The sequence below is a fragment of the Lytechinus pictus genome, chromosome 11 (genome assembly GCF_037042905.1).
Source record: "Lytechinus pictus isolate F3 Inbred chromosome 11, Lp3.0, whole genome shotgun sequence".
Taxonomy (NCBI): domain Eukaryota; kingdom Metazoa; phylum Echinodermata; class Echinoidea; order Temnopleuroida; family Toxopneustidae; genus Lytechinus; species Lytechinus pictus.
The window spans coordinates 29,832,055-29,859,812 of record NC_087255.1 but is presented as its reverse complement, the minus strand read 5'-3'; the positions used below and the strand labels follow the sequence as shown (position 1 = coordinate 29,859,812).

The 27,758-nt window shown below is 35.1% G+C and overlaps 2 protein-coding genes across 4 annotated transcripts in view; one reads left to right on the top strand and one right to left on the bottom strand.

The window, feature by feature from the left end:
• Positions 1-123: 123 nt before the first annotated feature.
• Positions 124-12,599, top strand: LOC129271148 (actin-binding protein IPP-like). The gene is made up of 6 exons (XM_054908513.2): positions 124-230; positions 2,427-2,751; positions 3,388-3,526; positions 5,023-5,918; positions 7,327-7,547; positions 8,613-12,599. Exons 2-6 carry the CDS (start codon positions 2,475-2,477, stop codon positions 8,835-8,837), a joined length of 1,758 nt encoding a protein of 585 aa, XP_054764488.2. The 5' UTR covers positions 124-230; positions 2,427-2,474; the 3' UTR covers positions 8,838-12,599.
• A 7,127-nt stretch (positions 12,600-19,726) lies between these two features.
• Positions 19,727-27,758, bottom strand: part of LOC129271661 (CMP-N-acetylneuraminate-poly-alpha-2,8-sialyltransferase-like) — a 29,960-nt gene continuing 21,928 nt past the window's right edge. The window contains exons 6-10 of one of the 3 annotated variants that reach the window (XR_010295027.1): positions 25,919-26,031; positions 25,359-25,448; positions 24,601-24,836; positions 23,037-24,166; positions 22,170-22,978 (exon numbers count right to left, since the gene is read on the bottom strand). Coding sequence is in view for 2 of the 3 variants with exons in the window: in XM_054908953.2 (XP_054764928.2) it covers positions 23,937-24,166; positions 24,601-24,836; positions 25,359-25,448; positions 25,919-26,031 (669 nt within the window). In the remaining variant the exon portion in view is untranslated. Of the gene's footprint in view, positions 24,167-24,600; positions 24,837-25,358; positions 25,449-25,918; positions 26,032-27,758 lie in introns of all 3 variants that reach the window. The other 2 variants (XM_054908953.2, XM_064106300.1) reach the window with 2 other exon arrangements.

Below are 27,758 nucleotides of genomic sequence, written 5' to 3'. Positions count from 1 at the left end.
CAGATGGGGAGGGGGGCACGTGCCCCACTGGGTGTATAACACATGCAGTACCCCCAACAAAATCCCCGCTTTCCAGAGTCATGCATATGAATTTCATTAAACCACTATGCACCAATAGGAATCAACTTGGATGGCATCTTTGATGGCGTAGAACACAGTTTCAGCTTTTTGGACGTTTGCAGTTCACCATATCAGTGTATTCTTTATAATTTTTACTTTACACGAAGACTGTAAGTAAAGTTACATTTGCTTTGATTTGAATATCTGATTACTGAAGTAGTGAAAACTTTACTGAGCTTTTAGGGCTACAATTTTACTATCCATTATCTTGATTAGAAGAAGAAATTGTCAGTAAATTTTATAAGGCAGACTCTCACAAATCGGTATACCGGTGAGCGGTATAAGTATAGTATAACCTCGTACAAATTGACGTGTGTGCAGAACTAGCCATTTAGCGACTGTGCAATTCAGGTACTGCGATCATGAAAATGTGATTGATGCCCGCTCTATTGCGTACATTAGAAATCGCACGTGTGTGTAACAGTATTGGGTCCAGGCCCAGACATTGTGTTGTTGATTTTGAAAAGGGGCGGGGCAGCGCAGGTGGAGATGGAGGCACGCATGAGGCGGGGCGAGGAGGAATGGAAGAGAGGATCAAAGGCCTGGATTTGGCTTTGCCTGGATCATTGTCATTGGGGCATTTGGGCATTGCTTAATAAAAGTTTAACTGAGCTCTGACTCAGACTGAGCCTGAGCCGGGCCGAGGGCGAGGCAAGTTTTTGACACTGACAGGTTCAATATAGCTGCCAATGCCATGGCTTAGACTTAGAGCCTTAATTAAGTTAATGAAATAATAATCGAATGAACCTCACAGTTGTGAGGTAGTTGTAACATCTACGTCTAACAAAAAAAGTCTGATGCTATAGGCATAGCGTTGACGTTGTGTGTCAGCGTGCCTCACCACTGTATTCAGTGCAGGTGTGAGTGCAGTTGGAAGACACTCTGTCCATTGGAAAGGACGCAAATGTTGGTCCTGTGTATAGTAGCCACAACCTATGCACGTTGAAACCAATACACTATTCGTCAAAGAGTAGGGTGTTCACCTGGTGTATTGCACCTGCCGGTCCTGGCAAAATTCAGGTCAAGTACCCGATGCGTTTATATGCCCAGGAGGGCCCTGCATCGTATACATCCAGATCCAGACTGTGATTCTCGGCCCCTCATGCTGCACGCCTGCAGCAGTCTTCGCAGAGACACACACAGGATCTACATTTTAGCCCTTTATGATGTCATTGTCTATTTAAAGATGTAATGCCAGGGAGAGCTGCTAGCTGTCACTTGTTTTTGAATAGCAGACAAGCTTATTTTAAAAGGGGAAGTTCACCCTGAGTCCCCGAGGATAGGTTTATTGTAAAAATACCAAAAAAATGATAGGAAACATTGGTAAGGGTTTGAGGAAAATCCATTAAAGATTGAGAAAGTTATTAGTATTTTTAAGTTTTTAATTTGTGATGTCATGTACAACTACAAGCACCTGCCCCATATGTTATGTAATATAAAATGCATTAGTTTTTGGAGAAAATGGCATTTCATTTAAATTTAAAATTCATATAGGAAGCTGCTCGCATCTGACGTCACTAATCAAACGATTAAAATTCTAATAACTTTTTAAACCTTGAATGGATTTTCCTCCTCCACCAATTATCCATATTATTTTTGTTGTTGCTATTTTTGCAATAAACTTTTTGTCAGGGTGAACCGCACAAGCATAAGCTTCAGGGGTGCAAGGCAAATTACACCTCATGTCAACAACCATGATAATGTGCTTTATTTTATGTAGAAGTCTAGAAGAGACACTGCACTTCTATTGGTTTTCTATCTAGTGCATAATTGGTTGACAGAAAAAAATAGATGTGTCAGAGATGAAGTATGGGATGCCCTAACAGAGATAGGATACTTTTCAAAATACAAATTTTTAAAATTTTATTTAGCCAGCTATTATCTTATTGAGAGTTAAGACAATGATAACTTTATCACCCAACTGCATCCCAGAAGCCTAGCCATTTGTTATGTGTTTGGATAATTACAAGGAAGTGAAGAAAATACAAAAAAAAAACTAACTGGGTGAATTTTTAACAATCCTGAGAAGATAGTGAAAAATTAAAGTTGTAATTTTTATTAGGAAACTGCTTTAATATTAAATAAATAGCATTTTATTTGTTGCTAGTTTAGGTAATCCCACAAATACCAGTTGACACTTATTTTTGTGTTTGAGGAGCAATTTCACCCCACTGGTTTTCTATTCTCAGGGAGAGAAGTAGAGGGCCCTGCTGCTTGGCTCTGATGGACTCATAGGTGTGCTTGAAATGCATCAAGCAAGTTAAAAGACTGAACAGACTCAATTTACTCTCATTTTTATGTTTCAGGAGTAATTTCACCTCTGATTATTCTCACCTAAGGGAGGGCCGTGCTGCATGGCCATGACAGACTCACAGGTGCATCGGTCTGATGGCCACGCAGCAACCATCCTCGGAGGACTGAACAGACTCCGTAAAGACCACATCTTCTGTGACGTCCAGCTCCAGGTTGGTCCAGAGTTATTTGAGGCCCATCGATTGGTCCTATCCGCCTGCAGTCCATACTTTGATGCCTTGCTCACCGGTGGACTGAGCGAGACGCACCAAGATGTCATAACCATACAAGGTGTGCAGCCACACATCTTTGAGCAACTGCTGGAGTTCATATACACTGGTAAGTATATTCTTTTTCTTTAATAGTGAAAAAGCTGAAGCTGGTGATGATAGTGATGATGATGATGATGATGAAGGTGATGATGATGATGAAGGTGATGATGATGTTGATGAAGATGATATTGATAATAATGATTAAATGATGACGGATATGATCATGATGATGATGAAGGTGATGATGATGGAGGTGATGGACAATGAAGATGATGATGTTGATGAAGATGATGATATTGATGATAATAATTAAATGATGATGATGATGATCATGATGATGATAATGATGGAGGTGATGATATTGATGATATTGATTAAATGATGAATATGATGATGATGAAGATATTGATGATAATGATGATGAAGAAGAAGAAGATGATGATGAAGAAGCTAGTGATAATGATTAAATGATGATGAAGATGATGATAATGATAATGATGAAGAAGTTTATAATGATATTGATGATAATGATTAAATGATGATGAAGATGATGAAGATGATAATGATGATGATGATAATGATGAAGATGATGAACGCGTTCAAGTCCACATTCAATGTTTTGTCATCGTTGATAGCTTGCTTTGTAGTCTTGAATGAAAGATTATGATTTTCTCACAAGGATTGTAAAATTTTATTTCAACAGGTCATCTCGATGTCACCACAAAGAACGCTCAAGGATTGCTCTTTGCAGCTGATATGTTTCAACTTACTGAAATCAAAGAAATTTCTGCATCATTCCTCAAACTTCAGCTACATTCTTCAAATTGTCTTGGCTTCCTAAGGTAAGTGCTCAATCAGGAAAAATTACACCGGGCCTCGGGGCGATGTAGCCCCCGAAATGATCAAAAGAGCAACAACAAAAAAGAACCCTGGTTAAAATTTATCCAATGTTGCAGATTTAGGCAGCAAGATTTTGAAATTATTCCCCAAAAATATTAAATAATTTTTTTTGCCTGTGGTCAATGTATTCACATGTATGGTAAGGGTCCTAAAGCTACACATAACTCATTGTGCGTCAACCAATGGCAAAATGTGCACTCTTATGGAACATTGAAAGAAACATTAGGCACAATGGGAAGTTGTAAAAAAAGGTTATTTTGAATTAAATGCAAATCAACCAGAGTTGGCAATTTTTTTTTCATTAAAAAATATAAGAAATTTGATTTATTTAATTTAAATCAGATTTTTCCAATTTAAATCTGATTTAAAAAAAAAAATGTTAAACAATTTTTTTTTAAACACTGTGCAAACACCAACAAAAAATTATCCCTCACCCTGATATAAACTTTGAAATCATACATTTCACTACTAACATTATTCTTAGCTTTTTATTTCATAATTAAATCAAGTCAAAATAGAATTTATAGAAAATATTAACGTCATGAAGATGCTGACAATTTCTGCTGTGTCTGCGTCTTCTGATGTAGGGAGCTTCTTCTGACTGGTTCAGTCCAAGTTGATGAACTGTCTTGTGACTGTAATCCAATTCTAGAGGCAGAATTTAAGTAGAGGCCGCAATAAACAAACGCAGAGAAAAACAAATTGTGTTTGCAGTGTTGGAGTTCTATTGTCTTCATTTTTTTTCTGTGATAGAGAATAGATGATAGAAATTGATGCATGGGAAATGTATTTCCATGCATGAGAAATCAAGCACATTAGGACCCCTTCTAACTCTTGTGTTAGAAGAAAGAGGTGTACAAAGAAAAACATTTTTATTTTAGATAAATAATGAATAATAATCATAATGCTGTAATATTCATTGGACTTTATACTGTAATTATTCGTCTTAAGATGATGTGACAAGGTAATCAAAGGCTCTTTATTATTTTTTATCTGTCCCAGGACTGCATTATTCATAGGATCATCCATGAACAGAATACAACCATGGACACTGCTGATGTTAAAAGGATTTTTTGTAATTGATGTGATCAAACAAAGAGCTTCCAAGATATGCCTTTTGTATTGCCTCTGCAGCCTTAAGGTTGAAATTACCATTACCCAGCTGTTAAGATTAGTTTCTAATAATTAGATGTTTGAAAACAGTTAGTCGTAACCCTAAGTATGCCAGCAAATGCTGGGTATTGTAGTGAGTTGTTTAAAAGGAAAAAAAAAACTTTGGAACTTCTGTATATTCCCTATTTCTTATCATTCCACTTGAACATATATAATTTGTTCTAAACTAAATACATTACATGTACATGTAGATAGTATGCAGTATAACTGTCCATTTTATTCAAGCTTTTTTAAATTTTCATTTGTTTTTTCTACTTTTTCTTAGGTTTTCCCAAGCACTTTCATGTCCAGAGCTTAGTACAGCAAGCAGAGCTTACATTCACTCTAAGATTAGTGAGGTCAAAAATGAGGAAGAGTTCTTTGAACTTGATGTAGAAACTCTTATTGAGATCCTGCAAAGTGAGGATCTACGTGTGGACAATGAATATGAAGTCTTTGAAGCAGCAATGAACTGGATATCACACGATCCCCCAAACAGGCGAAAACATTTAGTGCAGGTTCTTGAGCCAGTGAGGATACCAATCATACAACCTGAGCAACTCTTCAAGTATGTGGAAGACTGTAAGGATCTAAGCTTAAGGATAGCCACAGGAAAGCTCCTGCAGGACTATCACCCAAGCAGGAAGTCACAATCATCATCCAAAGCATCACAGGTCAGGACGCGGTTACCGGCACAATATTACCAGCCACGCAGGAACTCCAGGAAACGTTTGATCGTGATGGGCGGTTACTGCAAGAAGTATGCCGAAGGATGGTCAGGGTGGGGTAACACAACAACCCTTGATGATGTTGAACTGTATGATTCATTCGATCAAACGTGGCATTCCTTCCCTGCCATGCAGCAGCCACGTAGCGGCTTCAGTGCGGCCGTACTCGGTGGAACCGTCTATGCCATTGGTGGTGAGCATGAGTCTCTCCTGTCACAGAACGTTGAAAAGTTTGATGCAGTGGAGAATTGTTGGATCAGGATGGCCCCTCTTCTGTGTCCAAGGAGCTCCCATGGGGTATGCGTTGTGGAGGATAAGATCTATGTCTTTGGAGGCTGGGTTGGTCTTGAGATGGGAGCAGATATTGAGAGATATGACCCTGATGATAATTCATGGGTAGTACATGATAGGCTGGCATCACTGAGAAGCAACTTTGGTGTGGTTTCACATGAAGGTAAGACCTACTGCTACCGTTACTTCAACGAAACTGAATCTGAACTGAAGAAAACTGAAGAAAATGTAAAAGCCCTAGTTGGTCTGGTGCCAGTTTCATTGGTGTGGAATGTGAATTATATTGGTCCATTACAGAGCATAATATTTGTGATGCAGTTACTCTATGCTTATTTTATAAAATAATTGCTATGCGCATGCACAAGACTTTTGCACTAAATCTATCTCACTTTAACATATTTCTTTGCCTATTATTGTCTTCCATCCATTCCCCTAAGATGTACATCTTCACTTGGAAGGATGTGTGAATACACAATGGGTTGTAACACAATAACTCCTTACCGTGCACCTGAATTTAGGGTGATGCAATATCAAATTGCAACAAAATCTGAAGCAAATTTGAAAAGGAGAACATTCAATCATTTATAATAATAAGATTCTGTTGCAGAGAAGTTGTCTCACAAATCTGAAACTGCCTGATCTCACAGAAAACAAATCATTGTGCAAGAAGATTTTTCATGAAGCTGCTCGTAAATGTATGCATGGCTTCAAAAACAATTGGCTAAAGCCAGGGCCATGATAATATCTTCTTTATTCGCTTCATTAAAAAGTACAATCACATACAAACATAAAAATATACACAGGATATAGATAAAAACATGAGAACCGTACAAGAAACTTAAGAAGCATTCCAGCAAAATCACAAAATTATCGCAGATATCATATAAAATTACTGCCGACTCACCCCCATCTCCCCATGATAGATGTGAGAATTCTATGACATTAATTGCTCCAATATAAAGCAAGACACAATGTAAGTGTGGGTCTTTCCATGAAGTCGGGGCACAAATTGCGACATCCCAGCACAACCCAAAGCCAACCACACCACACATTCACCCTTCGTAGACCCTGCACCAAGACCATACAATCTGCCGGAAATCCAGAATCATTCAGGTTAAATAAACCGTCCAAAAGAACCCAAACTTTCAGCCAAAATGCACAGCCTCATCACAAATACACAGCCCACAAACAATAAGTGCATAAATGCCACAACCTGCCCCCCAACCTCATGGAAAGACCCCTAAATAGAAATCACTGGGTACATAGGGAATCAATTATATCCTGAGTTTGTGTAGTGTTCAGTAAACCATTGCAACAAAATATAATGAAACTTGTACATTTAACTCTCTGCTGACTATACGTGAGTGCTTAAAAAATTGCTATATTATATATTATACTGAGCAATTATGGTAGTGTTTCATGGAGCAAATATTGAGCTATTTTGCTCTTGGCCAATCAGATGCAAGGATATCAGTAGCTTATATCAGTTGTCAGTGAAAATCACAGACTATGCAATCATGCAATGTGATAACATTTTCTCCTCTCCATTTTGCTTCCTACTCATGCTGTAGGTCTAGTGTACCTAGCTGGTGGGGCTTCAGATACTGGTACAGAACTGAGGCTTGTCGAGAGCTACAATCCAGTCATCAAAGAATGGACTCAGCTTTCTAACATGCGGACAAGACGTTCTCAGTGTGCCATGGCAGTATTGGACAACGCCCTCTATGTTGTAGGAGGGTATAACTCGTCAAAGAACGTCCTATCCTCGGTTGAAAAATACTTGATATTGGAGGTGAGTCCAATTTGTTATTACCCTCCTCCAAGTTGTGTATGTTTAGTGCAGCACTGTCTATATTAGATGTATCATTTTTCAGGAGGGTGTAAAAAAATTAGACACAATGGCCCGTATTCTGAACTGAGGTTTAAATTAAACCCTGGTTTAAAGTTGTGGTTTAACTATGGAGAGCCAATTGGGGCACAAATCCCTAACAGTACACATCCATTTTATTAACTCATTTGACACTCAAATTGTTCATAATTTTTTTGGAATTATAACTGAAGTAGTTTTCTTCATTATGAAAGCATCAGGAAACAAAATAGTAAACATAAGGCACATACAATATAAACAGAATGTTGAATTTTTGGCTCCCCATGATTTTAGCACAGAGTTAGACGGTGGTCTAAGTAAAACCTGACTTCAGAATACGGGCCTATGAAATTTACATTCTTTTGAAGCAATAGGCTGTGTGTGGTAAAAGTGCTAGCTAGCTGCAATGATGCTCTCCTTGGCCTCAGTTGCATATCACACTACTACACTATAATAGATTAAATATAAAGATTACGCTGTCTGTAATCCATGGAAATTTAGAGCGATTTTGCTAATTTTCAATAGACAGTCATAAAACAAGTATTTTACAGGTTTTATTTTTTTTATGTGAGATGTGATTCAGGCATCTAGAGTATTCACAATTATATGCAAATCTATCAGTACTAGCAAATACATGTAGAATTGATTACATTTGTGCCAATATTTAGCTATGTAAAATCTATTGCAGTATCACCACCAACACACGTACACCTGACTATATGTGAGAATAAAACTAATATAAAGTGAGAATAGATCAATTGTAAAATCTGTATTTTGCTTTCCAAACTCATTTTAGCATACCTATATGTAGATATATTTAACCAAATTTATCCTCAAAACTGTTATATATTTTTGTCTCCATATACATATACATCTTTCCTAGTGAAGTAATGTTCTATTCAAAATGCAATCTTTTATCAGCACTGTAAGAGTTACTCCTTACAGAATGAAATGTCTCTAAAATTTTATTTCCATTTTACCTTCTCATAGGACAAATGGTCGAAGGTGAAGTCTATGATAGTTCCTAGAGCATGTGCCGGAGTAGCAGTTGCACATGGAAAACTGTATGTGGTGGGGGGCAAAGGATCGAGTAGACCAAATACAGCCCCACCGACGTTGGATACCATGGAGTGTTATGACCCTGAGACAGACATTTGGATTGACCTAGGTCATATGACCATGGGTCGTTGTGAAGCAGCTGTAGCAGTACTGTAACCATGAGAACTGGATTGACTTAGGTCAAATGACTATTGGTCTTTTGGAAGCAACTTAAGCAGTACTCTGACAATTAGGCCGATCTCTGGATTGAACTAGGTCATATGACACGAATCAGTTTTACGCATCTGTATCAGTACGGTGATCATTAGGATGACATCTGGATTGACCTAGGTCAAATGACCATGGGGGTCATTGTGAAGTAGCTGTAGAAGGACTGTGACCATGAGGGTTATTTCCGCTTGGTCTACAAGTTGTCTTCTTTGCAGATAGTCTTATACCACATTGGATGAAGTCATTTGGTCTCCTCTCAAGTTGGACAAATTCTGCGACACTTGGTGAAATACCCACTTTGTCTAATTTTCATTTAGTCTAGTGCCCAGATTGTCTGATTTCCACTTTATCTATTAATTATTCTTCACTTTGTCAAATGAAAATTTTATTCATAAACAATTCATATAGCCATAGAGAGTAAGTGGTGTCAGACCAAGTGGATATAATAAAAATAATATATCCATTTATATAGCGCAGTTGCTCAACTGCGCTTTGATACTTAGTATCACATTATTACCCTAGCCGTAGCTTAGCCACCATACCGGCGCTGAAGCATCAAAGAATGAATCCTACTGGGTACCCATTCACCTCACTTTGGACGAGTGCAGCACTATGTGGGTAAATTTCTTGCTGAAAGAAAACACGCCATGGCTGAGATTCGAACCCACGTCCCTCTGATTGAGAGACGGGAATCGTAACCACTAGACCATGACGCCCCTTAAAATTAGGTAGAGTGTTTATTATAGCCTAACTGGAAATTAAGCCAAAATGGTGAATGGGCTAAATGGCAATTAGACCAGGCAGTTGGTAGACAAACTGGTTAGTTGATTGATGAATAGAATTGGTTAGTAGATGAAATGATGAGTAGACAAACTAGAATCAGAACATTTTGGATGAGACCAAATTGAAAGAAGACAAAGCAGGTGTAAACCAATTGGCATTTACCGACCATTAGACTAACATCTGGGCCCCGTCTTACAAAGAGTTATGATTGATCCAATCAATCGTAACTATGGAAATCCATCAGTGTCATAATATTTTCTACAGGAAATTTGCAAAATGTCCATTGTTAACAAAGGAGATCACACTAAATTGTCAAGAAATCAATGAATTTATGGATATACATTTATATCTAGATTTTTTTTAAAACAAGTATGCATTTTATATGTTGACTTTGCTGGCTTTCCATAGTTGCAATTGATCCGTTCAATCACAACTTTTTGTAAGACGGGCCCCTGGATTGACATTGGTCAACTGACTTAGGTTTAGTATTGTGGTCACCCTCACCCTTGTCATCAGTATTTGGGCTTTGTTGTAACATTTCCTAAATGCTTAAAGTTTAGTTCTGGAGGTGATGTTGAAATGTGAATAATTGAGGCATAAAGCTATTGGGAAATATTGATTATAATGATGCACCAAAGACTTATATATGATAGGAGGTATTAGCAGAATAAAGAAGCCAAAGCAATTCCTCTGAAAGTTGCTGTGCTGAGACTATGCATATATGTTTGACTGGTTCAAATATTTTCAGCTGTTTCATTTCCTTCCGTCATATCCTTTACTGTGGAACTTTGTTCTCATAACATTCTTCCTAATATTGAAAACTGTGGACTTTTATGTCAGTGCAATAGTGAAATGGTTAAAAATTATATGTAGATTTTGTATGTTAGAATGTCATGAGAAAAGACTACTAGTATGTGATCATAGATGCATGCACCCTCAGGGCAGGCACAGTGTTGCTATATCGTTGACTTACACTAGTGCACTGGAAATGCCCCAGCACATGAATGAACAAACAGTGCATTATTTGTTTTATACAACAAGACAGTTATACAGTCTCAGTACTTAATGTTTGTAAAAGAACCAGTTTACAGTTAGTAGGTTTTGGGCTCTTGATTTTTTTTTGCTCTTAATTCCTTTTTTTTTTATACTCTTCACTCTTTATTCTTCTCTTTCTTTTCAGACTTTATGCTTATTAACAGAATATTAAACTTTACATGTGAGACTTCTTTTACTGTAGTGTTTAAGGGGAATCCAACCCAAATGAAATTCATTTAAATAAATGAAATCGGAGTAGCAGATTGGTGAAATTTCAACAAAAATGTTCAAACAATAAGAAAAAAATTGTTATCTCTATATCTATGGCGATTCTATGTTGGCAGCATTTGTAATGCCATTGCTATGTATGGTAAACATAAATTCTCAATTTGCCTAATTAGACAAAATTGTTTTTTTTTTAAATACACTTATGTTCAATATGAGATCATATAACAATATTCTAGATCTGTTTTTCATTACTGCCCCAGGGTAAAAGGTACTCAGAAGAAAATAGCAAATTCCTGCATGTATATGACAAATGGATAGTTGCCCTTATCACTTTCGAAAATCTACTCACAACATCACCAATTTGAGATATTAATTTTCTTAGTGATATTATTTTGAGCAGCTGTAAATATATTATACCTTGTCTACTTTCTTTCAATTTTTTTTTGGGTTTTTTTTGTTGCTCTTTTCACACATATCATGTAATGACCATGGTTTGACCTTTAACCCGTTGGAGACGGAATAATATCATTATAACACGTTTTCCATAGACTCTTGCCTGCATGTATGCCAGTTCAGTCTTCAATGGGTTAAATAAACTTATTCTGATGTTAGAAAGAGAATATAACAACTACATTACACCGAAAACTGATAGACCAGGGTGGTGTTTTATAAAGCTGTTTGTAAAGTTACGCACAACTGAAACCTGTTTTTAGGCGCTAAATCAGTTACATAGGGATATCATTCAGCAAAAGAAAAGGGTCAGCAATCATGCATAAAGTCATTCGTAACTTATGAACAGCTTTATGAAGCTGCTCGTAAAGTTACGCACAACTTTACCAACGACTGGAACATGTTCTTATGTCCTAAATGAATGACATAGGGATGTATCATCTAGCACAAGAAGGGGTCACCTTCATAAAGTCATTCATATCTTATGAACAGCTTTATGAAACACCCACCTTGATCTAATATTGAGTCTATGCTAGCACAAGATCAGGACCTTATAGGGACCAACATTGACAAACTGTATCAAGGTCAACAACTCTTTTTAAGGAAAGATTTGATCAGAACCTCATAAAGAACATCTACATAAAGACCAACTGTGTTTTGGGGAGCTTTCTCGAATTGGTTGGAGCATATTCATGATTTCATGCATAAATTAGCATGATTTACATGTATTTATAAATGAAAATAATATTTTTATGAATAATTAATGATAAGAATTTGTATATTCCCAACCCCCATGTAATATCTGTCTAAATTATCAAGCTGTTTTAAGGCTGAACCAAAACTGTTGATAGCATTTGCTAGTGATGATTTCTATTCAATTTTCTGTTGGAAATGAAATGATTAAGGCAGTTATGTATATATTGCCATTGTCTTAAGTGCCTGTTTTCTTTTTCTCATACTATTGCTGCTTTTAAATTATGTTTCTCCATTACAATACATGTATGTAAGCAAATATATTTTATATTTGGAAAGATATTCAAATCAAAGTTGATTATATTTTCTTGCTTTAATTTATATATATTATCTGAAATATTTGTCTAAATAATACTTTGTATTGCTTAGATTGAGTAGAAAAGGTCAGTGTAAATTTAATGAAAAACCCAGAAAAATCATAAAACTATTCTATAGTACTGGAAGAGTTTATCTTATCCCAAATAATTTGATGTTTTTTGTGTGTGATATGTTCGTGTTTAGATAATCAAGGTATTGCCAATTTTGATTTGTGTCAGAGTAAGGTACTGTATGACTGCAATGAGTGAATCCAGATTTCGAGCCATTATCCCAGAAGACGGGGGGAGGGTGGAGGCAGGGGCTCGACATTTTTAATTATAAATCCGCCGCGCAAAATTTTTGACCACGTTTCTCACTTACTTTTTACTTTAATCTCATACAACTTTTGATACCAAAATTGCGACCCCCAGGTACGCGATTTCGAAATTACGCAACATGTTATAATTGCATGCAGATCCAAAATTGCTCAAAAACATAAATTTGTGTAAATTCAATGCAAATAGTGTTTTTAGTAAAGATTCATAAATGTATCATTATTTTTCCTTTTACTGATTAAAATAAATTAATTTCATCTTGTTTATGGTCAAAACAAAGTCCCTAACAATTTCCATTGAAAAAACAATAAAAAACAAAAAGTTGAAAAACAAAGAAATACATAATAAATTTACAAAACAATGAAATACATAAGAAAATAAATGTGATGTTGAAATGTTTAAAAAGTACATTTGATGAGATCCCTATAAAGAGACTGTGTACCAAAAATTAGCTTTATAGGGGCATTATTTTGTTAATCAGATCAAACTTGCTTTTACACCTAAATTAGCATGATTAATTACAGTCAGTCCGCAAGCCCCTGTGTTAATGAGCAAATGAGCAAGATTTATCCAAGTCCTCTCGTGGCTGAATTCATGTCCCTGCAAAATCTCGTGAATTGTGAGACTTTCTTTCTCAAAGAATTTAACCACTTTCTCCTTAAGTAATATTGATTATTTTTTTACCATGGGCAAGAGTAAATGTTACCCTTTTATATTGGTCATTTCTTTTGAATGAAATATTTTGATAAATAAGTGAATTTTCTACCTGAAAAGACGCATCAAACAGAATTTTCTTCCTCTGTTTTCACTTGCAAATTGTGCAACATTTTGTGTTTTAGGCACCAACATTATTCATATCATCAGAAAGCTCAAACTCTATACTTTCTTACAATGTCACTCTTGATATGTGGCATCTTTTAGATGGGTCAGCAGCCAGTTATTTCCATCAAGATGCAAGACGAGATTTCTGAAATTTCTGAGTAACATAAAATCCAGAGTTCTGATTGGCTGAATACTGTTTTCAAAACAAACAGGCGCGGGTAATTTGAAGAGATTACCACATGGTGAGTGTGACCTTGCAGAGGCCCGTGTGGGGAACATTGGAATTTGCGTGGGTGTGTGGTCTATGACCAATCAGAGCGCAGTATTCTTGTTTTTGAGCTGCAAAATGTACTTGGCCTATGAAAAGCTGGCTGCTGACCCATCTAAAATACATCTTCTTATAAACATTATATCATATTAAAGCTTAGATCTTCAGCTTTATCATGATTTAAAAATCATTTGTGCCTAAACAGAAATTAAGTGTGAAAACAACAACTTTTTTTGCATGAAAAAAAATATTTTGTTTCACGTTTTAGATCAAAAGTTTTTCCTATATTACAACATTCTTTTAAAAATCCAAACACATGACCTAAAAGAATGATTCTTCTTCTTTACAAAGATACCAAAAACATGAAATTTGGTCAATATTTAGAGCAGCAATGGCCGAATAAAAAGAGGTGTTTTGGTTCGCACCAAGTCATTAACTATGCAAAAACCCTCTTGTCATGAATATCACTTGGATAAAAGAAGCTACTTTTTCAGGGCTTGCGGACTGACTGATTAGCAATGAGATTTTTCACAGATTTGATCAAATAGTTTTGTGGGTAACACGTGTGCCACTTTTCGTCGCGATCGCACCATGGACGGCCAGGGCCTAATGGGGGGGGGGGGGGGGGGGGGTGGCTAAATTAGCGCCCCCCAGTCTTTTTAGGTGTCAATAGCCCAGTCTATTTAAGGTTAATGAACACTTTCTTGTTTCAATTCTCATTTGAATTTAATTGAAAATGTATTTTGCAAGTGCAACAAAAATTACTGCAACTCAACAAATTCCAGAATACACTTTTTCTCGTTATCCAAGGGTAAGCATTTACAACATGATTGAAAATGGTATGAAAATATGTGGAAGAAAATACTCTTGTAGGACATAGTTCTGTATTCTTGACAAAGACTTTCATTAAACTGGTAACGAAGGTGTAAAGTTGTTTTTACTCTGTTTATTCAATTTATTGACTGTCAGGACGAACACCAATGCTGTTGTAATTATCAAGGGATTATGACCTACAATGTGTTAATTCTAAGACGCCAGTGATTACAAATGACAAGCAGCATGAAAAAAGTATGCAATATCAAAATAAATCACTCTATCTTAATTTACATTTGTCAAAATGTATTGCCTGTTTTGTAGCCTAGTTGCATTCAGGAAATAGGGCATGGACAGATCCTAGGTTGTATCATGAAGCTGTTCTTAGTTGCAAATGACCACTGACTCTGCCAAAGTCATATCTTTTGAAGCCATGGAAATCTGTTTGACTAAAAGAGAAATTCAAATAAGAAGAGAGACATAACACATGTTGTTCAACAATTTAGCCCCGTCTTAAAGACTTACATTTGATCCGATCAACCACAACTATGGAAAGCCAGCAACGTCAACATCTAAAATGCATGTTAAAAATATTGTCTAGATATGATGTAATAACCTACATTCATTGTTTTCTTGAAAATTCAGTGTGCTTTTCTTTGCTTACAAAAGACGTGCAGATTTCATGAAAAAAATTATAACATTGTTTGATTTCCATATAGAAAAAGTTGATCGAATCTTTGGGCCCCATCTTACAAAGAGTAACGATTGATTCGATCAACCTCAAGTATATGGAAATCCATCAATGTCATAATTTTTTTCTTCAGGAAATATGCACAATGTCCTTTAAAAACAAAGAGAATCATACTGAATTGTCATGAAAACAGTGAATGTATGAATATACATCATAGTTGACAAATATTTTGAAGAAACGTGTATTTTAGATGTTGATGTTGCTGGCTTTCCATAGTTGTGATTGATTGGATCAATCGTAACTCTTTGTAAAATGGGGCCCTTATCTAAAAAACTGCTCCAACTAAAACTTCAGCTATTATTCAATTTATGGATGGTTGACTTATAGGCAGAGTAACCTGTATGTGCATGACTGGTAACCCTTTCTTGTGCGAGAGGAGATAACCCCAATTATTTTCCCCTTTTTAACATAATGCGAGTGCATATCCTATAACCCCAATTACAGTATAAGTTTTTTTTTAATTCAATGTTATTTATCAAAAAAGGAGTACTCGGTATTTTAATCTACAAAGATTTGATTTCTACTGCAGCTGATGGGAATTAGATTGATTGCAAATCTTTAGATGATAACATCAAACAAAGTCCGTCATTACGGCAGTTTAAGATAAAATACAAAAGGTATCTGTGCAATTCTAAATAATCATTAATCAAAATTAGTGTGTAACTCGTTTTAATTCCCTTTTTTGTCCCCCCCCTTATTTCCTAGGTTGATTTTAAAGTGTTCACGGTCAGAGTGCCTAATGCCTGTGACCGTACGTGCTCCCGGGGTGGGCCTCTCCTTCCTTCTCGTATTCTCCATTTCTGCCGGGGCTAGACTCGATAAGCTCTGCTTTTTCTAGCCCCGGTCACATTATTTACCATCGTATTTTAATTTTGTTGTATGTTTTTTTGTTTTTTTTTTTTTCTTTTATATATACATGGAGTAATTTCCTTTTCTTTCTTTTGTAATTGTGCGTATTGGTTTTTAATGTGAAATAAATGAAAAAAAAAAAATACATCAGGGTTTTATCCATGAGGGGTTCAGAATTTGGGTTGTGACTTTGGCAAAAATCTGTGACAAGCAAAAAAAAAAAAAAAAGGGGGGGGGGGGCTTTGTATCAGTTTGAAAAATGATCCCATAATGACCCCAAAGTGTATCAAATTATGAAAATGAATGATTACTTGGAAAAAAGTAAGGTACATTGTCATTTTTTTTAGTAGGGGTTGGGGCGAATACTCCCCTATGCCCCCGTCCACCTCCAGATCCTGGCCTGTAAGCGCTGGCGGATCCAGGGGGGGGGGGGGCAAAGCCGACTCGTGCCCCCTCCTTTTGACAGGCACAATTAAAATTTGTAATGTAAAAATGCCGTTAAAACAGAAGTGTGCCCTCCCCCCTTTTTTTTTAATGAAGACCTATTTTTTTTTTTCCTTATCAGAATTTTTTTTGGTTGTCACATTTTTCCTCAGGAAATTGTGCCACCTGCTTGGAAAATCCTGGATCCACCCCTGCCTGTAAGTTCACAGAGCATTGTGCTTTAGTGGTTCTCATTTTCATCTTTCAGACAGAGGGTCATGAGTTCAAATCCCATCCATGAAAATAATTTCCTTCAGCAAATAATATACATTTATCTGAATTGAATTAAAAGATACTTGGTAGGATTAATTATGCATTAAAACTATAAGCAATATGGTTAAATATCATTTATTTACTTATTACCAGCTATTAGCCTTCAGAGTCAGATGTTTTTCCTTCTTACTGTTTTATCTATCATTACATCTCTCTCCCTACCTCTTTCCTACTCCTTTCTCTATTTATTTTGTTTTTTATTTTACTTCTCTCTTTGTAGTTATCTTTGAAAACAATGATCTCCTTTGAATCTTCCTTCGCCGGTCAATTTCTCTCTCTATTTTTTAATTTCGTCACTCATTCTTTCATCGTTCTGTAAACATGAAAACATTTGTTTTTCTTTTATTTTTGTTTTTTCGTTCTTCAATATTTTAGATCAAGCCCACCTCAGAAAAAAAGTTGAAGCAATCAAAAGAGAAAAATCAGACGAGCATAATGCTAAAAATTGTCAAAATCGGACTTAAAATAAGATAGTTATGACATTTTGAATTTTTGCTTATTTTGTACAAGAGTTATATGCACAACAAAGTTATATGCATAATGAGAGAGTTAATATCACTCACTCGCTTTTTTATTTACTGTATGAAATATACAATGAATGTTAAATGAACCTTAGAATAATTCTTAAGCCAATGGCAATTTTACATGTTCAGGTAGGAATAAAACTTTGTTTCACGTTGCAATGAGGAGAAAATTAAAATACAAGTGTTTCCTCTGTTCCCTCATTTGCATACCGAATAAGATGTGCATATTACTGTTTTGTGAAATTAGGCGAAATGTTATAATGTCATAACTTTCTGTTTTTTTTTTATAAATCTTTATTCAAATCATTTTTTTGGGGTTGGGGTGGACTTAGACTTTTGAATCATTTTCTCTCATGATTATACTTGTACTTCCATGCCGGAGTACGCAAATGTTAGTGTATCAAAATAATACAACTATACGCTAAAAGTTTGTTGAACAAAATAATTGTTTGGCAGGGAGAAGTCAAATGAGTTTGATAATCTTTTCCAAACCTTTAATGGCACGACCGTTTCACCAGACTCCTTTAATCCAAAGCCTAGCGATTGATCGTACGATTGATTTTCACGATCGATTATACCTGGTGGTTGAAGCAATCAATCGTTAACATTTGTTCGAAGATAAAGCACTAATCTTTGCGTTACTGGACTAGAAACCGCTTAATGATCAGCTGATTAGTATATCATTGCTTCACACTTCTCTAGCAGGGGCGACTCCATCGGGGGGAGGGGGGGGGGGGGGGGTTGGGGTAATGGGCGTCCACACCATATGGCCCGTATTCTGAAGTCAGGTTTAAATTAGACTCAGGTTTAAAGTTGTGGTTTAAGTATGGGAAGCCAAAAGTATCATTTTTTTTAAATTAAGTTGTACGTTTCTTATGTTTACTGTGCTCTTTCCTGATTCATTGATGGTGAAGACAATAATCTATATATACTTCCTAGACAATTATGTATGATTTGAGAGCCAAATGAGCTGAAATAAGATATCTCTACCGTTAGTGATTTATGTAACAACTGGCTGTCCATACTTAAACCACAACTTTAAACCTGAGTTTAAGTTAAACCCGACTTCAGAATACGGGCCTATGACTTTTCAAGCAGTGAATAAAACTTGAGAAAAACATTTTTTTTAAAGAGGAAGAAAAGGGAAGGAGGAAGATAAAAAGGATATGAAAAGAGAGGTCTTTTTCGTGTATAGCACTCTACCCCTTTATATTAAACTGATAGAAACAAAAGTTTCATTTGGGTCGTCTATCTTCCCCCCCCCCCTCCCATCAAAGTAAACGGGTGTTGCCCCACTGCTCTTCACATCCATTAAACACTTTCACTGCCTGCCACTCAATTTCCCTATCCAACATTTTACACTGATTAGTTTTTTTTAAAGACTATTATGTCCTAAGATCCCAGACGCATCTTTATGTGTATCTTAAAAACCGTTCCTTTGAATAAATCTGTGATTGCATGATACCTTTGATATTCAACTGTATTTTGTGTTGTTGAAAATTAAAGGGTGAAAATTGCACTCATATCATGGAGCTCCATGCTCATATGAAATCAGGAAACATCTGTTCGTGACATTTTTTTTACACGTACTGTATACTACAAGTCAAAACCGACGGTCGAATTGCCAATTCGTCCACTGCCAACTCGTCCACTCACCACATGGTCTACCTTCATTTAGTCTAATGCCATTCCGTACATCAACAATTCGTCTAACAAACATTTGGTCCATTAACCATTTGGTCCAATCATCACTTCGTCTAATCACCAGTTCGTCTATTACCATTCCGTCTAATATCCAGTTGGTCTAGTACCCATTTTCTTTTCATTCATTTTGCACAATTAACATTTTAATTTAATTAGACCACATGGTATATGGACTAAATGGCTATTGGACCAATGGGTTATTATAGACGGAATGGCATTAGACCAAATGAAAGTAGACCATATGGTGAGTTGATGAACTGATGGTAGACCAAATGATAGTAGACGAGTTGGCAAAGAATTGGCATTAGACGAATCGGAAATAAACCAAATCGACAAGGGTTCAAAATTCACTTTATGAAGATGGTAAGCCCTTTTATGTAACTAGCATTTTCAAGAAAATAATGACAAGGTTAATTTAACTGGATCGTAATTGCAAAGGAAAACTTACTAGTCACGCATCTAATGTCTAATTTCTATCTCGTTCGTCCCTGACAATAAGTTCAGGTTCGTCTTTATTTATCCATATTGGAAATTTGTTTTGTTTACAAGTTCAAGTCAATAAACTTAGAAAAATGTCATATTAAACATATAAAACCATTAATACATTCATAAGAATTATATACAGTGAAAGTAAATACCCGTTTACATAAAGACTGGTACAAACAAATAATACATGTATATACATGTATAAAGCTTCCATTTGACGAAAGATGACAACACTTGAAAAATTCAGTAAAAAAAAAATCACTGTATTGCCTCCAAAAAAGTATAAAATACATGTGTGTTATCAGCATTTCATTACAGTTTAAAATTTTCATTCCAATAATAAAGCATTAGCATGTAAAATCCTACAAGCTTTACTGTTTTGCTGTCAAAAAGAATTAAATTAGATGTGTGAAATCAACATTTCATTTCATTACAAGCAGTTTAGCATTTCCCAATTTCATTCCAATACAAGAATGAAGTATTAACATAATTCCTAAAAAATTACTGTATTGTCTCCAAAAAGATTTAAATACATGTGTGTAATCAATATTTCATTTCAAATAATTCATAAATTTTCACTCCAATAATAGATGCATACTTATTAAAAAAGTTACTGTATTGCCTCAAAAAAGGTTTTAAATGTGGATAATCAATATTTCGTTATTAACCATTTAAAATTTCAATTCCAATAATATGCATGTAGTATAATTAATGGTCCGGGCTGAAAATATTTATATCTTAATACATAGGGTAGATTTCACTGAGCAAAATGCCGAAAATTTCATCAAAATCGGATGACAAATAATAAAGTTATTGAAGTTTAAAGTTTAGCAATATTTTGTGAAAACAGTCGTCATGAATATTCATTAGGTGGACTGATGATGTTACATCTCCACTTTCCGTTTTCTTATGTTATTACATAAAATCATAATTTTTTCCTTATTTCATACTTTTGTGAATAATATGTCTCCCTTAAAATGAAATAAGTTGCAGCAATAAATAACTAATGCACTAAATCAGTTTTCAATCCAATTTTTCTAGTTCTTGGAGGAAAAAAATTGAATAAACCTAATGTCATATAATAAAATACAAAAGAACAAGTGGGGATGTGAAATTTTCAGCATTTTGCTCAGTGAATTCTGCTCTATTTATTAAGCTATAAATACTTTCAGCCCGGACCATCCCTTTAACATAAACCTGTCTGAATAGGAACCATGAAGACCAAGCTCAATTATTTCTTAGAAAAAATACCAAGTTTCTCTATCACTTAAAGGAAAAGTCCATCCCAACTGAAAGTTGATTTGAATAAAAAGAGAAAAACGCAACAAGCATAACATTGAAAATTTCATCAAAATAGGATGTAAAATAAGGAAGATACGTAGAGTCATAGTTTCGCTCAATTTCACAAAACAGTTATATGCACATCCTGGTCGGTATGCAAATGAGGAGACTGATGACGTCATCCACTCACTATTTATTTTGTATTTTATCAAATGAAATATGAAATATTTTAATTTTAATTAGCCTTGTTTAATACTTTATAGTTCTGTCAAGTACTCAAGTTGGTCCTTACTGTCAAAACTGTAAAAAAATGAAATATAGTATAATTCAAACAATTGAAAAAAAAAAGAAATAGTGAGAGGGTGACATCATCGACTCTCTCATTTGCATATCACTAGCTGTTTTATTAAAAATAAGCGAAGCTTCAAAATGTCATAACTATCTTATTTTACATCCGATTTTGATGAAATTTTTAACGTTATGCCAGTTTGAATTTTCTTTATTTATTCAAATCAACACTTCTCTGGGGTGGACTTGACCTTTAATATCTACAGGCCGTTAAAGTTGTAATTTGTTTTAAATTTCCATCCGTGACTGACTGACCACACCCTTGCAACTGTTTCATCGAAAAAAAGGCTACTTCACGACAATTTTTTTTCCAATTACATAAATGAATTTTTAGGATTCTACAAAAATGTTCAAACATACACATTGCATTTCAATTTCATAAATGAAACGACATAAAAAAACATCAATGATACATATAAACAGAAATAATTACAAACAGCAATTATATAAGTATGAATAAAAAATATACGGAAAGTAATCCAATAAGGGGTTATACGTGAAAATATACGGAAAACACAATCACATAACATCAACAATTATTAAACAAAATGCCAATGAAAGTAGTACAATAAGGAGTTATAACTATGGTATTTTTCTCATTATTGAACTACCGTTGAAACAGGGGCTCAGCGATCAATCGTAATCAACATGATCAAATTGTACATGGTAATACCGAAATGGCAAAGTTTGTTGTTTCCAGCGAGCACCCTCCTCCGACCCGAACCCATATTATCGATAACGCACCAATTTTGATGTCGATTTTCCTTCTTCATTTGTTAAATTTTGTTTTACTTTATATTGTTAGGGGGAGGGGGCTTTTGACATATTTTTCCAAAATAAATGCCCGCAAAAAAAATCAAAGATGACTGCGCCCCTTTGAATAAATCTTTTAACCATGTTAAAAGAAAGTCTAAAATGTTTCGTTTAACCCACTCCACCTTTGTAAGAATGTGAATGCTATCAAAGTCGACCATCCAAGGATTTTCTTTAATTCCTGCACTTAAATATAATCAAAATCAATGTGTACATGTAATGAAACTTTTACAGAAAGTTTAAATACCTCGCCTCAGTGGCGTACCTATATGGGACAAACGGCACCCGGAGCATGTCTAAAATCGCGCCCCTTTCAAAGTGTATTATATAATTATACAAGTGGGGCGCCTCTGGCAGTCTCGCCTGCATTACGCGATTCAATAGCAGCATTGCTGACTTTGAAAACGACTATAGAATAATCATTCACAAAAAACACAATTCGTAGGATGAAAAAATAGGCCCTAATATGTTCATTGACCCTAAACGACCTTGATCATGATTGTGACCAAAGACTTATGCAAGACGATGATTCGTGTCTAACTAAGCAATGAAAAAGGAATATTTAAACAGACTGATAGGTATCTCAATAAAGGTCAAGTCCATCCCAGAAAAATGTTGATTTGAATAAACAGAGAAGAATCAAACTAGCATAGTGCTGAAAAATTGATCAAAATCGGATGTAAAATAAGAAAGTTATGGCATTTTAAAGTTTCGCTTATTTTTCACAAACCAGTTATATACACAACTTAGTGACATGAAAGTGAGAGAGTCGATGATGTCACTCATTATTTCTTTTGCTTTTTATGGTCTGAATTACACATTTTTTTCTTCATTTTCTACAGATTCGACAACAAGGGCCAGCTTGACTGACCCATATAGTATTAAAATAATGTTAATTTCATATGTTTAGAGAGGAATTAGTCTTTGTTTCACTTGACAATGAGGTGAAAATTAGAATATTCTGGTATTTCATATAATAAAATACAAAATAAATATTGAGTGGTTGATGTCATCAGTCTCCTCATTTGCATACCGACAAGGATGTGCATATAACTGTTTTGTGAAATTAAGCGAAACTTTAAAATATCATAACTTTCTTATTTTACATCCGATTTTGATGAAATTTTCAGTGCTATGCTCGTTGGATTGTTTCTTTTTATTCAAATCGACTTTTTATTAGGGGGACTTGTCCTTTAAATAAACCAACCTAATACGGAGCGCGAGCAATTTTTTTTTTAACATTAATATCTTAGAACTGAATATTCTAAGCACTTTTTTATAATCATTAACATGATGTATATCTAAGCAATATTAATGCGAGCGCGATATTTAGACCTGTAATCATGATATCTTAAGGGAGAAGTACGATGCCTATCTAACTTGGTGAACTGATATTGTTGATATACTTACCTGAAATGGGAAACAAATTTTAAGGACTATTTGTAGGAATTTTTGAAAATGATACATATCTCATCGGCATAATGCGGGCGCGAAGCGCGCGCTATTTTCTTTTATGTATATCCGTATATCCTTACCTAAAAATGGTGAACCCACGACTTCCCGGTTGTGAGACGGACGCTCTACCAAATGAGCCAACACACCGGTATACATCATTGTGTACAAGTAATACATCTTTTACAGAAAGTCTACGTCGCCTTTAACTTCATTTAACCTTTGTCATGTTTGTAAGAATGTAAATACTCTCAAAGTCACCCGTCTAGGATCTTGCATGATACACATCGATCTACATTATTGCGTGCATGCTCCTGTGTGCAAGTTCAATGTTCCAAGCATATGCATTTGTAATAGAATTCTAAACTCTCCATCTGAATTATGATGGCTTGTGAAAGGAATTTCATTGAAGTAATGATAGGCTGTTTGATGGACTGTACGTTCACGAAGCTCAACAGGAAAGGGCCAGAAGCCATATAAATGAATCTCATTGCACATAGTAGCAGCGACATTAATCAGAAAAAAACCTGCAGTAGGAAACAAAAGCATGTAACACAAAAATATGAAACGATGTAGATCAACAACTACACTGCCATGTATGCATTTGCACAACACAGTGAATATCTTTCAATTGAAAAGTGATTACTCACCAGAGGCTATCTGCATCAGAATATTTTGACGGGGGTGGCGGTAAGACAATATAAACATGACATATTTTTCTAATTAATATAATAAGGTTTATTATATAGAGGAATACGACACCGACCTCTCATTTTACGCCCCTTTCCTTTTTTTCTCCCCCCCCCCCGTTTTTTTACTACTTGAAAAAAACATATAGGAGCGGTTGCGACCCCAGGCCCATGATGGTACCTCTGTTAGCTTACACACCGGTAACTATATCGCCTCTCTTGGTCAGAGCATGGACCATATGATCAGAATCACCAGTCGAACTGATAATTACCTGTTGAAGGCTTTTTCTTTAATCCACGCCTCTTCCAGAACTCCCACATGCTGACGTAATGTGAGGGATGGCCAATCACGAGTTGCGAATCGATTTGATCACGATAGCTCATCGCTTTTAGACACGGCTCAACGAGATGCCTGGCGCCGAAGCATGGATACCATATCACACTGTTGTACTGGACCATGAAGTCGATATAAGATGCTATCGCACTTTCATTTGTGAGTCCGCCAAAACTGTAACCGTCAAAAGAATGGTCATATCAAATTAATTGTTTAGAATTTATTAATTTCCAACGCTTATATAACTTCTAATTATCATAAACATTTCACAGATAAATGAGAAAATGGAGGGATCCACTAAATTAAAAAGCAAAAGCTTGTTGTATGTGGACCCTTCTAAATAACTATTGTATAATTGCCTATGAAAACGGAATCGTGTTAACAGAACAGAACATAGAACAGCACTAGAATAAAGAACAAAGAAAAAAAAATAATAAAAGGATAAGCACACATGGGTAATATGAAAACACTGTTACATAACACTGAATTAAACGATGATTTTCCCCAAAAATATATACGCAGTTATTCTAAGTGAGTTCTCTACATTTTATTGTATTTTTAAAAGTGAAAAATATTCACTAGTAATCAGTTTTGGGGAAATATAATCCTGAAACATCTTACTCCCTTAAAAAAGATCCAAACGCTTCCATCGGAAAACAAAAGAACATTATATTTAAATCGTACTTATCAACTTACTTTTTAAATAATATACTCGGGTTGAAAGTAACAAAGTCTGTTCGCTTTCCAGCATCCTGCATAAAGGCTTCTATGGGTGCTCCATTACATCTGAAACAGGAAAGTAATATATCTGAGATCGTGGTATATGACATTGAAATTCTAAGGGGCGAATCTATTCCATCAAGCGCCCAATTTTCCCATAAAGCCCTACGATACCCCAGTCCTTGTGGTTTGTTTCAACAAAGACCTACTTCAATGACATAATATCCTGATAAATTTACACCTCACAATATTGACGAAGAGACACTTATAAGAAATAATTATACACACGGATTATTAGTTATATATATCATATTTTCATGTAAAAAAAAAATGGGAAAATTAAAAAATTGCAAGAATTTACAACAAATCTGACTCTTGTCTAATGTCGTTTTTGTCTTTAATATACTGTAATGAAACACATCATGTTAACTTTGAGATTACTGCATACAGGAAACAATATAATAAGTCAACTAGATCATCACCGGTTGTCAAAATTCAAACAAGATTCAAAATAAAGCTTTGTTTTCATAATTTACCTAAATACGAAGTCCATGCTGTCTATTTGTGAACCACATTTACTATTCTGTAAAGATCCACTATTTCCTACGATAGCGCACTTCTGGTAGCGACGACCTTTAAATGGGGATTCCTAAACAAACAAACAATACAGTTTCAATCTATCTCTTCATTTATATAACCGCATCTACAGCTGTATCATTTTGTAGCCACAGAAATATTCTGATTTTATAAGTTTGAAACTTTTCTTATACAGTGCGTTGTCCATAAATTAAATCAAAGCCGACAGACAATCAGACACGTTTTATCATAACTTTATCAAATTAACATTCAATGTTGTAATACACCTATCTATTATTAATAAATTTTGAAGTTCGACCTACATGTATTTGTTAGAAGTGAAAAGAAAAACTTGTAAAAAATTTTAATTTCCCTTTAATAATAGTTGATATTTAAGGAATTCAAGGAATTCCTTGAATGCATGCTCGTGCGCCCGATCAGTGTAGCCGAATGCTAGACGTATTTATATCATAAATTGCATAGTGTATAGGCATAATACCATATAATTTCGGATCATCGGCTAACTTACAAAGCCATTCTTCTGATATTGTTTAAAAGTTTGAAAAACATGCACCTCATCTTGTTTGGAACACGATAGGAGAACATATTTTAATATGATTATCCATTTACAATTCGAATAGTGAAATTCCCATCCTGAAAAATTATTTATTTTTAATACGTGTCAACTTTCATGTTTGATCAACATTTTTTTCATTTTTTTTTTTAACAAATGCCCCTTGTACATTCTAACAAGGGCCACCTTTACTCTGACTATCCGTCGCTTACAGATTGCGTTGTAGCATTTCTGAAATAAAAATAGGAATATATATATTTTAATATAGCTGCTTACATATGAAGACACAAATTTAAGAAGAATGTAAGGGGCCGTATGGATCAATTTTCTTGAAAAGGCATAAGAAATAACATCCGGCGGAAGTTACATAACGGATTAACGTTGACCGTTAAACGTGGACAGGATATAGTTTCAGTTTTTTTCTTCTCATTTCCAACAAAAATAGACAAAATCCATAAAATATACAGTTATAACAATTGAAATGTAATAAAGAAACATAAAATGTAACGCAATATCTTTGTATATATATATTCATCTTAATTATACATTTTAAACTTAAAGGAGAATGAAACTCTTGGAGCAAGTTAGCTTTTGTGAAAGCAGAAAAATCCAAGAATAAGATCAACAAAAGTTTGAGTAAAATAGGACTAGCAATAGAGTAGCTATGAGCTTTTGAATGTCGAGATCACTAATGCTATGGAGATCCTCCCATTGGCAATGCGACCAAGATCTATGATGTCACAGATGAACAACTCTCCCCTTTTGGACACTGAAAATATACCCCAAAACATCTCTTTTTGCTCATTCTAATCATATGACAAACGATTCATCAATGATATAATGTTGTGAAACCTCTGTACTTGTCCTCTCATAAAGAGAACACCTCACCTTGTGATAGACTCTATAAAAGTGAGAATATAAGTGAATTAAGTACTAAAGTAATGAGGGAGTTGTACGTGTGTGACATCACAGATCTTGGTCGCATTGCCAATGGGAGGATCTACATGGCATTAGTGATCTCGACATTCAAATGCTCATAACTTTCTTATTATTCATTCAATCTTCCTCAAACTTTCAACAATATGTTTCTTTGATTTTTCTCTTCGATATGGATTCAGCTGGTTTCAAGGGTTTCATTCTCCTTTAATATGGAAGCCATGTTTTCCTGTTACAGGAAGTCATGTTTTCCTGTTAATAACATAATGGATTAAGGGTAAACTTGGTGG